Source organism: Apodemus sylvaticus, chromosome 3 (genome assembly GCF_947179515.1).
Source record: "Apodemus sylvaticus chromosome 3, mApoSyl1.1, whole genome shotgun sequence".
Taxonomy (NCBI): Eukaryota; Metazoa; Chordata; class Mammalia; order Rodentia; family Muridae; genus Apodemus; species Apodemus sylvaticus.
Genome location: NC_067474.1, coordinates 99,048,996 through 99,067,962, shown reverse-complemented (window position 1 = coordinate 99,067,962; position 18,967 = coordinate 99,048,996). Strand labels below are relative to the sequence as shown.

Here is an 18,967-nt window from a genome sequence, read left to right as displayed (position 1 = left end):
TACTGATCACCTTTTACAAAACTCAACTACAAAAGGATCAAATACCTCAACCTAAAATCTGATAGTCAAGAAAGTGTGGCACAGAACTTAGTGGCACAAAAAAAGACTACTTGAAAGAACACTATTAGCACAAGCACAAATATCAACAATTAATAAATGGAATTTATGAAGCTGAAAAGCTTCTGTACAGCAAAGGACACCTCAGACAAAGAGGCAGCCAACAAAATGGGAAAATATTTTTACAACTGCACATCCAATAGAGGGCTAATATCCCACATATATAAATAACTCAAAACACTGGATTTAAATTAAATAAATAAGGTAATTAAGAAATGGGATAAAAATGTAAACAGAGAAGTCTCAGGAGGAAACTCAAAGAACTGAGAACTACTTAAGGAAATGTTCAATATTGTTAGTTGTCAGGGAAATGCAAATCAAAACTACTTTTGAGATTCCATCTTTTATCTATCAGAATGGCTCAGATCAATAAACAAGTGACAGCTCACGCTATCAAGGATGTAGAATAAGAACACTCATCTATGGGTGTATGTATATCGGCAAATGTATATGGAAAGTATGGAAATATGTGGCAGTTCCTTGGCAAGATTGGGGCCAATCTACCTCAAGATCCAATTACATTGCTGCTTTATTTATAATAGAAATTGAAAACACCCTCAACAAAAGAATGAATAAAGAAAATATAGTACATTTACATAATGGAGAATTACTCAAACATTAAAAAATAAAATCAAGAATTTTGCAAATAAGTGGATGAATACTAGAAAATAATCATACTGAGTGAGATAACCCAGACCAAGAGAGACAAAATATTTTATGTTCACTTGTATGTGGATATTAGCTTTTAAATGAATGATAACTTACTTATAATCCCTAGACCCACTGTGGTTAGGTATAGAATAAAGGACTTGGGGAGACAGATTGCTCTCTCCATTGGAAAGAGAAATAGAATAGATAGTTATGGATGGATGGGGAGATGTTGGAGACTGGAATAGAAAAATCAAGTGGAGGGGGCAGGAGGGGCACAAGGGAAGGAATATGGGGAGGGACAGATAAAATTAAGGGGCATTTGAGGGGTAGTGTGGAAACCTAATACAGTAGACACTTTCTAGATTATATGCATATAACAAGGAGTTCTAAATGAAATTGCCAAATAATGAGGAAGACAGTCAGTCCCACATGGCTCTCTGTTGTCACCAAATGAAGGTTTTGGTATTGGGACTGGGTTACATACAATTGAGTTGTTGGCCACACAGGTGCTATGAAAACCCCCAAACAGCCCAGTCTGTTGCTGAGACTATACATTGCTCTCTGTAAAATGACAGTGAGACCTCATTGTTGAAAACAACATCTACACAACTCACTGACCATGGGTAAGTCAAGTTGGTGCCTACATCCCTACAAGCTTTGCCCCTTCTGACTAGTGTTTAGTACTGGAAACTACTCTGCAAGATACTGAAGAAGAAACATAAATGCTAATCCAGCTACAAATCCTTAGACCTACAATGGCGTCGTGCCTGTGAGATATACTAGTGTGATAGTCACATAAAACTTGTGGGAGTAACCAATCAATATCTGATTTGATTTAAGGGCCACTACATGAGATGGAACCCATTTTCAGCTCTGCTTGGGTGACCAAGAATTTGAGACTAGATAGCCCAGGGACTCAGGGGAAAATCAGATACTACTGTTCTACAAAAGGAACATAGCAATTAAATGACTCCTGATGAAACTTTCTCCTGAAACAGATGGAAACAAATACAGAGACCAATAGCTATAAATATATGCAAAGGGTGAGAGACCCTGGAACACTCAGCCCTAATCAGAATGTTTCCATCAATCCCTCTTTTTAGGACTCAGGAAACCCCATGGAAGAGGAGGTAGGAAGAGCCAGAGATGGAAACCAGGCCCTCTAAGTACAACACCACGAGGGTACATATGAACACACAGAGACCCAGACAGCAGATGCAGGGAGGGCCTTAAAGGGTCTGCACCAGCTGGGGTTCTAGAGTTGAAAGAAGCAGGTGCATGCTCCCACTCATAATCCAGAAGCTATCTCCCATTGATAAACTTATAGTTTTCTACGAGAGAGTCTTATTAGCCAGTAAGGGTGAAGGCTCTAGATAGACTCTATTTCCCTGTGTTCATGGAGCTGTGTATGTGTTATTTTCAGCAATGGTGTCTTGCTTTCAGATGAGGCCTCTAATTTTGCTTCAAACGATATACCAACCAACGATGAAGCTTAGCTTGTAGCTCATGCACTGCTGGCTTCAGAGCCTCTGGACTTAAATATTCAGACTCGCCTCTCTGTTCTTGCCTTGCCTCCTATCTAAATCTAATGCAAAAGCAAGCAACTAAATATGCTGGTGTTTTCCAAACTAAGGTGAGAATACACACCCTCACAGTGAGCCCCAGGGGAGGATTATTGGGAGGGAGGGAATGGGAGTGTAGTTTGAAAGGTATAGTCACTAACTATATTGCTTTCATAATATTGATGACAGAATTAAAATTGGACAAAAATCTTAGCCCGTGGGATGTGCTGAAGAAATAACACTGAGAACATATTTTCAGAATGTTGATAAACACGGCCACTCCCTGACCTTCGTCTGCTGTTCACTAACTGAAGCCCTGAGAGAAGCTCACGGCTCAGTTCAGCCCTGTATCTTGAGGGTGGACTAGATCATTTTCAAGGGAGTGTTTTCCTAAAACACTTTCTAAAAGCCCTGCTAGAGACAGTTGCTGTGTTTTGTAAGAAAAGGGAAAGGGCAGGGTGGTGATTATCTCACAAGGCAATCTAGATTCCATGTCAAGGACTGTCTTTGATGCAGAGCTGGGTCCTAATCCCTCTAGTTACTAATGTTTCAACTGAGACGTGAGGGTATTGAGAGTAGTTGTACACATTCTTGTTCTGATTCTGGTGTGTAGTTCTGGGAATGGATGCCAGGATCTTGGGGATGCTTGGTAGGCATCCTACTACTGTGCTATCCTCCCTTCATCTTTCTCTCCATTGTCCTCCCCAGCCCTTCCTCATCTTCCTGGGAATCAGTATACAGTGCCATGCTACAAATGATCTTCAAGGTCTTCCACATTTCCACAGCTGTCTACAGCTGCACAGCAATGAACGACCTCACTTAGTACTCTGGTTGGTGATGCATCATCATTTAGATTAAAACAGTTTCAGGAGACTACATAACTTGACCAAAAACATAGAATTGGTTAAAGAAGGGCCAGATTTTGCCTCCTGTCCTTTATCTTTAAATCCTACCTGCTGTCCAATTTATAAGAAGTTCATGAATTTGACTTTGCCACAGAATCATAGTTTCAAAGATGTAGAACTCAAAAATTAGAATGTCTGGTGGATGAGGCTTAAGAGCTGTGTCTTATAAGTGCTTTCCAGGTGATTCTGGTATGCAGCCAAATTGGGAGACTATTACCAAATGATCATTGTCTCAGTGCACCTGGTTATGGCAGACGGGATTGGCTCCTAGGAGCTAGGTAAAAGCCAGGTAACCCTGAGAAAGTCAGATAATCCTGCCAAGAGCAAGCACTGGCTTAGAGAGGGGTTCAGGCAAAGGGGTGTCTGTGAGGAGTGAAACAGATGACTCAAAGTCAAATTGTGGGTCCAAGCTGATGACCTACATTCTGCTTGAGACAGCTTTCCAGACTGCCTTTTCCCTGTTCTGTTCTCTCTGGAGCTGTCTCTAAACATCTCTCTCTCTCTCTCTCTCTCTCTCTCTCTCTCTCTCTCTCTCTCTCTCTCTCTCTCTCTCTCTCTCCTCTCTCTCTCTCTCTTTCTCCCTCCCTCCCTCTCTCTCTCTCCCCCCTCTCTCTTTTCTATTCAAGACAGTTCTCTAAACAGTTCTCTTTTTATTCTAAAAAATTCTCTGGATAGCTTGATCTCTTGCAGATCATAAGCCAAGTCTCTTATTTTATGTATCAATCCAGTCATTTACTCCAGGTTTCTTTTGATTATCATATGAATCAATATCCCATGACCCCAGCCCCTTAATTCTTAAGAAACAGCAAGCACACACACCTTTTATTTTAGTATTGCAAGAGAATTCAGAGATCTGCCTGTCTCTGTTAAGCACAGATGATAAACTAACTGGGTGAGACCCAGTCCTGAAATTACCATTTCTACCACATCTGGGCCTAACCTTGTTCTGTCCAAGGCTGACCCTGAACTCACAAATCTGTCTTGTAAGCATAAACAAAACAAACAATTTACAATTTACAATAAACAATTCTGGGTGGAATCTCCTTCTATCACTACTCCTTTATTCTCTTTATCTCCTTTCTTAGTATCTTTCTGATAAGTTGTCTCACAGCTGGCTGCTTTCATTCCTTTTGATTTGTGAAGCCCCTCGTGTAATTCATATTGCATCCTAATTTTTAGAGAAATTATATATTCTTGAACCTATGTTTTTTAGGGTTCTTTTCAATGGCTTTAAGGGCTGTTTGGAAGGCCTCAGCATTTACCATTTTGCCATACCTTCACCTCCTGAACTTGTGCTGACTCTGATCATAGAGTCACTAATGTTAACAGGGAGGACATTGTTTGAAGGAAGAATGTAAAATATATATATTATCATACAAACAAGCCTTACACCCACAGCAGCCATCAACACTAGATGTTTGTGTATATGTATATATACACATATGCATATACACATATACATATGCACACACATACACATACATATTCTGATCCCTGCTGCTACAGTCAGAAGGATGAATAAATATATTGCCTACCTGTGTGTTGCTCTGTTATCACAAAGAAAGAGGAAGAAGAGGAAGAGGAGGAGGAGAACCTTTGCTAGGGTTTTCTTATTATTAATACAACCCTGAGATTCCATGCTTCTGATATAGAGATGAAGAACCAAATAGTTTTGAGGAAGTGGCTCATAGATGAGGATTAGACATACAGAGTGAAAAGAAATTGGTGCTTGTGAATGAGAAGGTACTGTAACATGTATCACTTTCCATCAAGGTAATTCTTAATTCAGAAATTTATACTCTAGAGTTTGTGACTCATGTGGCTGGTCTCATATATACTTAAAGCTGATTTTGAAAATTTCTAAAACAAAAAGCCAAATATCTCCAACAAGTGGGGCAGAAAAGAGAAAAGGAAAATGAAGCTAAAAATGCATTTTTTTTCAGGGAACTAGGATAATATGTTTATATAATTGCACATTTAAGTTACTAATTCCCAAGTGTGTTTTCAGATAAGACATTTTCCTAAGATGAAACTACAAATCACTGATACAAACCCAGCTGAATGATGACTTTGTAACTAGGGTAGAATTTTTGTATTTTAGCTCTGCAGAGAGGACATTTCCAGCTTCTCTTTTGTTGATTGTTCACTCTTGTCCTCCCACGAGTGCACACAATGCAATCTCTATTTCTCCATTACCTCAGTGGCCTCTGCTCATCGCTATTCCTCCACCAATTACCTCTGCCTCTCCTGTGTTTCTGTTCCCTATGTTCATAGCAGTCTTATTCATAATAACCAGAAGCTGGAAAGAACCCAGATATCCATCAATGGAGGAATGGATATAGAAAATGTGGTATATTTATACAGTGGAGTACTATTCAGCCATTAAAAACAATGAATTCATGAATTTTTTTAGGCTAATGGATGGAAGTGGAAAATATCATCCTAAGCGAGGCAACGCAATCACAAAAGAATACACATGGAATGCAATCATTGATAAGTGGATATTAATTAGCCCTGAAGCTCTGAATACTGAAGATACAATTAGCATATCAAGTGATTCCCATGAAGAAGGAAGAAGAGGGCCCTAATCCTGGAAAGGCTTGATCCAGCATTGTAGGGGAGTACCAGGACAGAGAAAAGGGAGGGGGAAAGACAGGAGAATGGATGGAGAGAAGAGGACTTATGGGACATATGGGGAGGGGGGAACTGGGAAAGGGGAAAGCTTTTGGATTGTAAACAAAGAATATAGAAAATAATATTCTTATTTAATATAAGAATAAAATAATATTATATATATATATATATATATATATATATATATATATATATATATATATATATGCAAGTTCAGGCTGGCTAGACTGAAGCACATGTGAGCTTACACCCTTTATGAATCCACATTAGGTTTCAGGTTTTGACATGTTTGGTGTGATGAATTTGATTTATAGCTTTCCCCTCCTCCTGATCAAAGTGTCTTCATTCCAGGTTTAGTTCTTTTCTGTTCCTGATGTCTTTACCCAGGGAAGGGCTGATGCTTCAGTGTTCTTGGCTGGCATAGGAACCTCCATTAAGCTGTGTGAGTTGTGCCATGTGCTTATGTGGGTATCTATGGAGGTCAGAAGAGGGCATTGGAACCACTGGAGGTAAAGTTACAGGTGGTTGAGACTCTCCTAACATGTGAATCTTCCTACCAGGAAGTCAGGTCCTCTGGAAAAGAAGGACATAGCCTTAACCACTGAGCCAGTCATCTTTCCAGCCTCAGTTGGGCTATTTATAAATAATCATAAATAATTTTTCAAATAGTTGTAAAATACCACAAATAATGTTCTACACATGTAGCTTTTAAAGGTCTGTGGCTACTTTCTAAGACCCTTGCAATCTTGAGAAGAGTGAAATCCCAAATTCACATTTACACTCAGAATTTATCTCATATACCAAGAAATGTCTGACATATGTATTGCCGCCCCTTTTTCCTCTCTGGAAATCCCTGCCTGCCCCTCCTCCACACCCTTGCTAACCCACATGAAGACTGACTCCATCTGCTTTCCGCCCTCATGTATCAAACCTTATCTCACAGCTCATGTCTTGAAACAATTTAAATTTTCATTGTGAATCAATATGCAGATTTGTTTTAAATAAATGTATATTTAAAACATACCACATATTTTATATTATTTTTGTCACATTTGAAGTTGTTATGTCACAGATTCAGACTCAATCAATGTCCTCCTACCTGAGGCAAACGATCTTAAAATGTCTGTACTGTGACACATATAAGAATAGAGTGAATAATGTTATCTGGAGAACCTGCTCACTCTAAAATGTAAATTGCTCATCACAGGCTAAAACGTGAGCCTGAAAATGAAGATAAGTTCTTAGCAAATGGGATAACATAGCACTTTGTCACCTTACTGAGTCTTCAAGGACACTCTGAAGAATTGATACCAGAAATCAATCTCTAATCTGTATTCTTGGACTTTAAGGGTTACCTGTCTGAAACTCAGCCTACTTGTTAAATTTCAGGCCCCTTGCTACAACTTGTATGATTTTCAACATAGTTGCAGGCAACAAGGAGCTGCATTCTCCTACTTGAGTCTAAAATTCTATGTACACCAAAATGAATGTATGAAAACACATGGACACCCCCATCTCTTCTTCCCGCCTGCCCTTCCCCCATCTATCCCTTTCCAAATATCAAAAACATTTGAGCTAAAGGTAATTTCAAATTTCATCACCATAGTACTATAGTCAAGAATTTTTATTTTCCACCATTCAAGTATCATTCAAGGAAGGAAAAACATAACTAACAAACAAAGCCCACCTGCAGTCTGCACTTCTATAACACTAGCATGGAACACAATGACCATACCATTCATTGAAATTACAATCTTCAAACCTGTTACTCTTTATAAACTCCAGAGGGTAGCTGAGTAACTTGCAGAGACTTATTTCCTTGCAGGCAAACTGAGTAACTTTTGGAAGGAATCTTATTTCTGTGCAGGCGTGATATCTCTGGATAAGTCACATGGCAAGTGTTCAGCACTTACCTGGCATAGGCCACTGATGCACATATCCAGTGATTCGGTATAGCATCTCGTACCATCTAAGACCTTTGGTGCTAGTTCAACAATCAAGCTGGTTCCCTTTGCTTGGCACTTGAGTGAACATGGGTTGTCGGGGTCATTAGATACAGGAAGCCATTCATAAAACTGGCCTTGGTACTTGACGTCATTATGAGCAGAACACTGTTGGGCTCGGAAGTCCCCTGCTTCTGGTGGGCAGTCCTGAAGGAGAGGGGGAGAGGGCACAAGTAGACATTATGAGTATAACCACAATTAGAACGTTGGAACAGTTGTGTGGTCTATGACAGCTGTAGAAAACAAACTGAATATCCTAATTATTACAGGTGGACTTCACTGTGTCTTTTTAGAGGTTACGTGATTATTTGGGCCCTTAAAATATAAAGATTTGATAAATAACTTTAATAGATTTTCTGTTGTAGCCAAATGAGAATGTAACTAGATTGAAATGAATCTTTGGGTTGACATGAAGGCAAAGTCGACATCTTAAAATACTTTCTAAGTGCTCTCTGCTCATCCACAGTCTCTTCAACATTATGACATTTCAATTCCTTCTAGTTTTGGATAACCAAAATATTATTGTCTCCATCCATTCTGAAAATGAGAGATATAATAATGTTTTGTTTAGTTTTTGTCATACTAGAGACTCAAGTGATGGCTTAATGTACTCTAGGCAAGAAACAAGAGTTTTATTTTTGAGCTATATCTTTAGATCTTTACATTTTTTTAAAAAAATAATATTTTATGAGTATGGGTAATTTTCTAGTATACATGATTGTGCAGCCCATGCATGCCTGATGGCTGCAGAGGCCAGAAGAGGGCATCAGATGTCTTGGAATTGGAGTTCCATATGGTTGAGAGCTGATGTGTAGGCGCTAGAATTTGAACCCACATCCTCTGAAAGAGTAGCCAGAGCCCTTAACTACCCAGCTACGTCTCAAACCTCACCTAGGCTTTTAAAGTTTATTTATTTGTTTATTGATTGATTTGCAGGGCAAGCCTTGCTTTTCACTTTGTAGCCCAAGCTGACCTGGAACTGGTGACCTCTCTGCCTCAGCCTCTTGAGGATAAAGATTATAGACATGAGCCATCACACCTACCTAGACCTATGAAAGGTCTTTATTTCAGTAGGTAGTAGAAAAGAGTTATGGTAATTTTATTTAAAAAATTATGTGGGGTCATTTGTGAGCTGTTTCCTAGAACTTAGGAATTATAGTTTCTAAAATTAATATGGGGAACAAAGATGTGAGACCATCCTTTCTATATGAATTGCTTTAGGGTCAGCAGTGAGGCAGAATGAAGAGGACATGGATCTTCTCCACAGACGGATGAGTGATAGTGACGCTTCTTACATCTGGCTTCCTGTTCTCTGTCTAGAGGTAAGAAAACCACTCAGCTCACAAGGTCGTTATGAGAAGGTTATGAACATAGGTCAGCCATGTTTCAGTTGTCTACTACCTACTGAAGTAAAAACCTGTCATATGTCTGTGTAGGTGTGATGGCTCATGTCCATAATCTTAATGGATCAAGAGGCTGAGGCAGAGAGGTCACTAGTTCCAAATCAGCTTGGGCTACAAATCAAAAGCAAGGCATTGACCCATACAAGGAAGATATCCATCAGCAATTACCTTGAGTATTTAATGAAGTGATTGACAGCAAAGAACCAAAGAATTAGGACATTAATTTAAAATTTAAATAATGTTCACAGAGACTGATGAAAAATAAAATCCTCTAAATGTTTATTTCATAAGGGAAACTTAAAATATAAAACTGTAATGAAGAATGGTTATTGTCTAATGAATGATAAAACTTGGAGAAAGAAAATACAAACTTTAAAAATGGGAGAAATGGGGAAAACTGGGGGGGGGCACTTTAAGTGGGGAGGGATGAAGGGAGATCAATACAGGAAAGAAAGAAGGAACAAATAACACTGTCTGGGCATGGGGTCCCCAATGGAGGAGCTGGAGGATGGTCCAGAGGAGCTGAAGGGGTTTACAGCCCCATGGGAAGAACAATGATTTCGGCCACTCAGATGCCCCAAGACTCACAGGGACTGAACCATCAACCAAGGGACACACATGGTTCCAGCCAAAAATGTGGCAGAGGAAGGCCTTGTTGGGCATCAGTGGGAAGAATGGTCCTTGGTCAGGTAAAGGCTCAACAGAGGCCGGAAACCGAGGTAGGGGGAGGAGAGAGTGTTGGGTGGAGGGACATATACATGGAGGCAGGGGGAAGGAGGAGGGGAAGGGGCTGAGAGGTCTTAGGGGAGGGGGGATATTGGGAAAGATTTTACCATTGGCAATGTAAATGAAGACGATATTCAATAAAAAAAAATAAAATGGTCCAACCACACTGAAAAAAAAAAAGAAAAAAGAAAGAAAAAAAAGAAAAGAAAAAAGAAAAAGCCTCCAGGTAGTGGTGGCACATGCCTTTAATCACAGCACTTGGCAGGCAGAGGTGGGTGGGCTTCTGAGTTCAAGTTCAACCTGGTCTACAGAGTGAGTTCCAGGACAGCCAGGGATATACAGAGAAACTTGTCTCGAAAAACAAAAAAAAAAAGAAAAGAAAAGAAAAGAAAAAGCCTCAATGAACCATATTACTTTATATTTACCAAAAATTACATGTAACATATGTGTATATATGTACATATATATGAATGTGTACATGTACATATATGAATGTACATACATACATATAGTTATATATGTATTTGAAATGATATAACACTTGAGATGACAATACTCCTCACAAGAGCCATGACTAATCAAAACCTCCTTTTGAGGTTTTGGTTAGGGTAGGCCAAGATGCTCACAAAATAGTATAGGCTATTGCTATTACTATTGCTATCACCCTTTGTAGCCTCCCAAAGGTAGAAGACATCACATGCCTCTGACACAGAATTCAGAAAATCAAGTCGAGTCTAATCTTGAATACCTCCCTCCTGAAGTTTAGTTTTTACAGTACCAGAAGGTGTTATTTATGCTGATAAAGGAAGGAAGCAATCAATAGCACCACTCAGCTGTGATTTCTATCAATGAAACCAGTGTGACAAGATCTTTCTAAAGGTACACTAGTGTCACTCATGTCTGGGTGGTAACCAACAGAAGTCTAATCTAATTAGACTTAAGTGTTGCTCAATAGGAGGGAAATCATGTATGTTAACAGAAATCTAGTCAACTACCAAGGGATCATGGGCTTGAAGATCTTAGAAGAGAACCTACTTCCTTTACTTTATCAGATCAGCATAATTCCTAACTGCATTCTAAGCCTACTCATGTACACACAGGAAAGTGCAGCTCTTTCACCCTCAAACAAGAAGCCTCTCTTTGTAGTAGATGGAGACCATCACAGAAAAATTGTCCAAATCCAGAGATCAACTACAGTGATCTACCCATCACTCCAGTAGACACAGTTCCAACACAACTCCCGTATCTGAAGCTCAGGGAACCCCACCATCAGATAGACCATAAGAGCTAGAGAAACAGGAAGTCTGCTGCAAGATTGGGCCTCTTAGAAATGACAGGGAAGCTGCATCTAAGATATCTCATCAATATGGCTTCCTAAGCAAGATCTAAATATACAACACCAAATGTATATGCTAAAGTGGAAGGGGACCCCACCCATAGACAAAGAATTGCTAATGACTGCTGAAAGTGGGAGGATCAGTCTTTCCCAGAGGTGTGCCTCTTAAATGCTTATCTAATACCAAGTGGTCAGCCCAGAAATCATATACATACAATCAATACTAAGGTGACTCAGGAGACATATTTATGTATTTACACTCATGTAATGATGATGACGATGATGATGATGATGATGAAGAACAGGCCATGAAGTTGAGGGAGAGTGAAGGGCAATATGGGAGGGATTGGAGAGGCAGGCCATGAGAGACATTGGAGAGAAGAAAGGGAAGAGAGTAAATGATATATTTTAATTAAAACTCTAAATACTAAATGACAAAGGGAAATCATACTATTACTTTAGGTTGGCTTTTTGATAGTGTTCTAATTTGATTTTCTTTTGCTGTACTAGGAGAGTTAGACCCAAACAACTTGAAGAGTAATGGTTTATTTTAGCTTGCAATTCTAGGTCAATCCATCATTGAGAGGTCAGGTTAGAACTGAAACAGGACCCATGAAGGAACGCTGTTTTTGCCAGTGAGCTTAGCGGCTCCCTCTGTGGCTTGGGATTAGATGTATTTCTTACACAACACAGATTCGCATGCCTAGAGATGGCTTCGTAACTGCTATGATACACTCTAGTTTTAAAACAATCATAAATAAATGAATGCATGGTATATGTGCTTACTCTCTACTACCCTGACTTTTTATTGTAAGAAACCCAAATTGCACACTCTGAAAACCTACAGAAACTACGTACTATCATTCTAACACCAGATTGTTTCAGATCCTGTGTTCTAAGAGAAAAGAGCAGATCAGCTGATTTAACACAAGCTCTTTGCAGATCCATGTTTTAAAGGCAATATTACTTTTTGCTTATTTTGGAAATTCTGCCAATGTTTCCTTAGGCCTCACTTGCTAGCTTTTCCCTAAAAGAACCTTTATACTAACTTCTGCCTAAGGTCCTCACGTTTGCTCCTCTAAGTCTCCCTGTTACACATCTTAGAGTCTCCCTCAAGCTGCTACTTTCCCATGTCAACAGGTTGAATAAACCAGCTCTACATGGTCCATATGTTCCTTTGGGGCCATTAATGAGAAAAATTACCTAAACTGATGATCTAATTAATAACATTTAAATCAAGTATTTTATACAACACCTGTTATCTCAGAGTCCACTTGCTTACTCTACAGAACCTGATTGTCACCAAACATTATAGGAATTGCTTCAAATAGTTCCAAACGCCTCTACTAACTGCCTTTACTTCTATTCTGTGAGCATAGGTGAACAAGCTTAGAAGGGAATTTTAATGTCAGAGTTAATCATTTTTGCCGGGTAAGAAGATTTACAAATAATTAAGAGGTGTTCTAGTATGAGCTGGAGGTAATTTTCTGCATTTTTACAATTGCATAAAATAGTGTCAGTTATATTTTCAAGTGGTACATCATCTCAGTAAACACATGAAACTCTTGCAGATCCTTCAGTTCCTTCTGCTTAACAAACTATGTTCGTGTGTTTCCTAAAAGTTTATGACTCAAAGTAATAGAAAGTAATATTAGTGAAAAACAAGTTAAATCAAAGTTTAAATATATTCTGTGATAAAACTAGGGAGCATATTCATATATACTATAGAGAATCAAGATGCAAACAGATATTCACCTCAGTGTTATGGTTCCAAGAATACCCCTGATACATTTTATGATTCTTTCTACAACTATGAATGTACCTCTGAGAGTAATAATGCATATGAATATTTCAACACACTTTTATCACAAATCAAAGTTTTGTAGAGTTGCAAGGATATATTTTGTGAAATCATTGATTCACTTGACCTAGAGTTCAGAACTAGAACCTCAACTTGAGTCTTCTGAATATTTGAGTTTATCTGTACTCGGCATTGTAAAACAGGTCCAAAAACCTCCTTAGAAAATAACATGCTGATGATTTCAGTGTAGATGATTCAGAAACACATGAATCAAATTTCTGTTGAAGTACAAATACTTAAAAATTAAGGCAGAAAGACTTGGCAAAAGACTCCTTGAACCCCCCCCAAAACAAAACAAAACAAAACAAAAAACAAAAAAACAAAAAAACAAAAAAACAATCAACCAAACAAACAAAAAAACCAAACAAAAAACCAAAAAAAACCCCAAAACCAAACCCCGCCTAAAACAAAAAACAAAACACCAGACCAAAACAAAATAAAACAAAAGGACATTCATTGAACCCCTTGAGGAAGCTCAGAGAAAGTCCCTGTAGCCTCTTTCCCACAAGTATCCTAATAAACACCATGGCCACCGCCACCATCATCATCATCATCGTCATCACCATCATCATGGTTATCATCAACAATAGCAACATAGTAATAATAATAATTGTTATGCTGTAGATTATTGTAGATACTTTACAGAGATTTAGTTTTGAATGATAATTGAGTGTTCTAACACATATATTTCCCAAGCATCTTCCAAGTTAGATTCAGAAACAAATGTCCTAATTGTTCTATACGACTTATGACCTTTTCTTGGATGTCACCTTTGAGATGCCAGCTTTAGGGGGACACTCTTTTTTTTTTTAATTTTTTTTATTCGATATAATTTATTTACATTTCAAATGATTTCCCCTTTTCTAGCCCCCCCCCACTCCCCGAAAGTCCCGTAAGCCCCCTTCTCTTCCCCTGTCCTCCCTCCCACCCCTTCCCACTTCCCCGTTCTGGTTTTGCCGAATACTGTTTCACTGAGTCTTTCCAGAACCAGGGACCGCTCCTCCTTTCTTCTTGTATCTCATTTGATGTGTGGATTATGTTTTGGGTATTCCAGTTTTCTAGGTTAATAACCACTTATTAGTGAGTGCATACCATGATTCACCTTTTGAGTCTGGGTTACCTCACTTAGTATGATGTTCTCTAGCTCCATCCATTTGCCTAAGAATTTCATGAATTCGTTGTTTCTAATGGCTGAATAGTACTCCATTGTGTAGATATACCACATTTTTTGCATCCACTCTTCTGTTGAGGGATACCTGGGTTCTTTCCAGCATCTGGCAATTATAAATAGGGCTGCTATGAACATAGTAGAGCATGTATCCTTATTACATGGTGGGGAATCCTCTGGGTATATGCCCAGGAGTGGTATAGCAGGATCTTCTGGAAGTGAGGTGCCCAGTTTTCGGAGGAACTGCCAGACTGATTTCCAAAGTGGTTGTACCAATTTGCAACCCCACCAGCAGTGGAGGAGTGTTCCTCTTTCTCCACATCCTCTCCAACACCTGCTGTCTCCTGAATTTTTAATCTTAGCCATTCTGACTGGTGTAAGATGAAATCTTAGTGTTGTTTTGATTTGCATTTCCCTAATGACTAATGAAGTTGAGCATTTTTTAAGATGCTTCTCCGCCATCCGAAGTTCTTCAGGTGAGAATTCTTTGTTTAACTCTGTACCCCATTTTTTAATAGGGTTGTTTGGTTTTCTGGAGTCTAACTTCTTGAGTTTTTTATATATATTGGATATTAGCCCTCTATCTGATGTAGGATTGGTGAAGATCTTTTCCCAATTTGTTGGTTGCCGATCTGTCCTCTTGATGGTGTCCTTTGCCTTACAGAAACTCTGTAACCTTATGAGGTCCCATTTGTCAATTCTTGCTCTTAGAGCATATGCTATTGGTGTTCTGTTCAGAAACTTTCTCCCTGTACCGATGTCCTCAAGGGTCTTCCCCAGTTTCTTTTCTATTAGCTTCAGAGTGTCTGGCTTTATGTGGAGGTCCTTGATCCATTTGGAGTTGAGCTTAGTACAAGGAGACAAGGATGGATCAATTCCCATTCTTCTGCATGCTGACCTCCAGTTGAACTAGCACCATTTGTTAAAAAGGCTATCTTTTTTCCATTGGATGTTTTCAGCCTCTTTGTTGAGGATCAAGTGGCCATAGGTGTGTGGGTTCATTTCTGGATCTTCAATCCTGTTCCATTGATCCTCCTGCCTGTCACTGTACCAATACCATGCAGTTTTTAACACTATTGCTCTGTAGTATTGCTTGAGGTCAGGGATACTGATTTAGGGGGACACTCTTTAGCACAAGCCACAGTTCTGAGCCAGAAGGTCATTTTCCTTTGGATATAAGGAATGCAGAAGATACAGAACTTATATACCTCTCAGAAAACATTAAAGGTAGAACTAATAGTCTTTCAATGAGATATTTAAAATAAAAGCAAAAACAAATCATGATTTGCATATTTCTGCAAAGACAAAAAATAACAGAAAAGCAAGTGACTGTACCAAATGCATCTTACTCTACCAAACAAGCAAACAAACTAAAAAAAATTTAAACTGACAAAAACAGTGTGGGAAGGAGGAAGCAGGTAACAAATCCTGACCTTGGGCTTCTGCTCTGGCTCTAGAAGTACCATCACATAGAAATGAAACAAGGGGAAAGAGGCAGAGAAAGAAGAACATTTCACTGCAGCCTGAAATCTTAACACACCTGTACACTGGAGACCCTGCATCATGTTACTGGACTAGGAACTTCCTGCATCTATGAAAATATTTTTAAATTTTGTAATAGATGATCCTGCAAATTACTGTAGTTAGCCATTTATTACAATACCCTTTTCTCTCCAGTGTTTAAGCACTTAATCCTAACCATGTCAGAGCTGTGTTCTTTAAGAACACAAAAATATAATCTGACCTTTTATTTGCTCCCAATGATAATTCATAAAGTCTGTGGGGTTCTGCCATATATAGAGCCAATTCAAAACATTCTCCAGTTAATCAACTAGTCTGTGGGAAAGATACGATGGATCCCAGATGTCCTCTGATACTGATTCATGGATCAGGTTACACGGTAGGACAGGAGAGGGTCAAGCCTTTCTGAGATACCTCACTGATTGTATCTCAGCAGCTAAGGTGACACAGATGAATGGCCTCAAAACAGATCTTTTAAAAAAAATACACAGAGATGGGATCAGAAGAAATATTACTTTTTAATTTTCAATTTATTTATTTAACCACCAAATTTTTGACAGAGTATCATGTCCTAGCTGGCCTCAAATTTATTATTTGTAACTGAGGATGACCTTGAACTCTCAATCTTCCTGCCACCACCTCCCATGTGGGCCTATAGGTGTGCCTCGCCATGCCTGGCTTTTGTTTTCACTCTTTTTTAAAGAAGGGATTTGCTTCCTGATGGTCATTCATCTGCTTTAACTCTGCTCTTAAGTATTTAGTGGTTGGCTTATTCATTTAACTTATTATATCAAATGCAATGGTATAAATATTCTGTCACTGTGCTTTTTAAAGAACTTTTATGTTATGTGTATGGATGGTTTGCCCACATTTATGTCCAACATATTCATGCCTGGTGCCTGTGGAATCCAGAAGAGAGTATTAGATCCCCTGGAGCTACAGTTATGCAGTTGAGAGTCACCATGTAGGGAATCAAACCCTGGTCCTCTGGAAGAATAGACAGTGCTCTTAACTACTGAGCCATCTCTCCAGTCCCTAGCACTATGCTTTTATTTTAAGCCACTTGATGAAATCATGAAAACCCTGAAAATTACATTCCGACGATCAGATACCATAGTCACTGATAAATGCCTCTCATCTCATTTCATTTCCTTCGGTTAATACTGTTCTTCTGAACCCCATGTGGTCCTGATCACTTATCCTCCATTAAAGTTACCATGAAGGAAAACCAAATTAGAACTGTCGAGTGAGGTGTATACTCTATTCTCTAATACAGGATCACCTTAAAGAGAAGAATAGACATCTATCAGCTCCTTGACAACTGTAGGAAACACATCAGTTCTAACTTTTCTCCTTAAAATAGTAGGGACCCTCAAAGTATTGATGCTAAAGCAAGAGAAAATAGCCACCAAAGAATCCTCTACAAATGACTTGGTGGAGAAGCTGTGATGCACTCTGAAGTTCTCACTGCCTCAGGGTGCTATGTAGAAGCTGCTCTCCTCTGCCATGGAGTTTGGCCTTTTAGTTACTTGGCTTTCTGTTTTCTGTACTGAAAGTTAAGATGAAATAACTAACTGGTCAGTATCCATCGACATGATCCAGTCCATTGTATATTTAGTTCTTAGCAGGATAATCCATATTCAGTTCCCATCTCCAGATTGGGCCACTTCTCATTGATTCCATATACATGCAACTGCTTATGATCATGTGCGTATCTAAGATGTCACAAACCTACTGTGCTCTGATCTAAACCTGTAACATCTGTAGAGTAACACTAAATCTGACCCTCCTGCCACCACAGCCTTCTCTATCCAATGTCATCCTTTCCAAGCCCAATACCTCAAAGCTATGGTTTTCAAGCTTAAATATGTATTAAAATCACCAGAAGGGCTTAAACAAAATGGTGAAAGCTCCTCCAGAGTTTCCGACTCAGTAGATCTTCGGTGAGGTGTGGGAGCTTGCACTTAGAAAGTGACATTGATGCCACTGCAGTGGGGGTACCCATGTGAAAACTAAAGTATAGGTTTTAGTTCAGAAATGCCCCGAATCTGTCTATAACTGAGGCTGAGCCATCATGTCTCATGTGAATCTGGCAATGGATTCCCCTTTTCCCCCCCGCTCTTCTGGACACTAAATAATGATCTTATTTAAGCATTAAGCAGAAGGATCTTGCTACCTCTCTGTTTCCTTTCAGGAGCTGGCTCTCTACTCAGATCAAAAATCTGCTATTTATGAGTTTTCCTCTTAGCACTGCTTTCATTGTGTCCCAAAGATTTGTGTATGTTGTGCATTCATTTTCATTAAATTCTAAAAAGTCTCTGATTTCTTTCTTTATTTCTTCTTTGGCCAAGGTATCATTGAATAGAGTATTGTTAAGCCTCCATGTGTATGTGGGCTTTCTGTTGTTTTTGTTTTCTATTGAAAACCACTCTTACTCCATAGTGATCTGATAGGAGGCATGGGACTAGTTCGATCTTCTTATATTTGTTGAGGTCTGTCTTGTGACCAATTATATGGTCAGTTTTGGAGATTAAAAAAAAATCTGCTATCTAGAAGGACAGGCACGTATGACTATTTTTTGACAGACTGAAAACATTGAAAAATGGAAGAAATGCCATCCTTTTTATCACAGAGACTCCAATCCTATTTCTTAAAATTTCCAGGAATTTAAATCTCAGTTCCCTTATTGACAAAATATTTATGATTCCTCTTTTAAAAAATAAAGCCATAAGAATGCTTACACATTTTAGACACTAGGAAAGTTGAATAGGGAGTCTTGCCTACTTTCTGAATAGGCAGATTGATATTTCTTCCCCCATGTAAACAAATTTAATAGGCCAATATCGAGAAACATAAAATCTGCTGAAATCATTTATTATTTAAAAAATAGCCAGCCATTTATAAATTTTATTAAACACTTAAGTGTTACATGCATGCATCATAAAGTGGTAATGTTGAGGTAACAAGCTTTCTCACCCCAATTTTGGCCACCTGCGTATACTAACGTCGATATCATCATCAAGAGGATTTATTTGTGCAAGGCTGTTCCCTGCAATGTAACATGAAATTAAACAGACACA

At 38.8% G+C, this 18,967-nt stretch overlaps 1 protein-coding gene across 4 annotated transcripts in view; it reads right to left on the bottom strand.

Moving 5' to 3' along the window:
* Positions 1-18,967, bottom strand: part of Adamtsl1 (ADAMTS like 1) — a 383,172-nt gene that overhangs the window by 274,590 nt on the left and 89,615 nt on the right. For all 4 annotated transcript variants that reach the window (XM_052176711.1, XM_052176713.1, XM_052176712.1 and 1 more), the window contains exon 4: positions 7,783-8,019. In XM_052176711.1, coding sequence (XP_052032671.1) covers positions 7,783-8,019 — 237 coding nt within the window. The remainder of the gene's footprint in view (positions 1-7,782; positions 8,020-18,967) is intronic.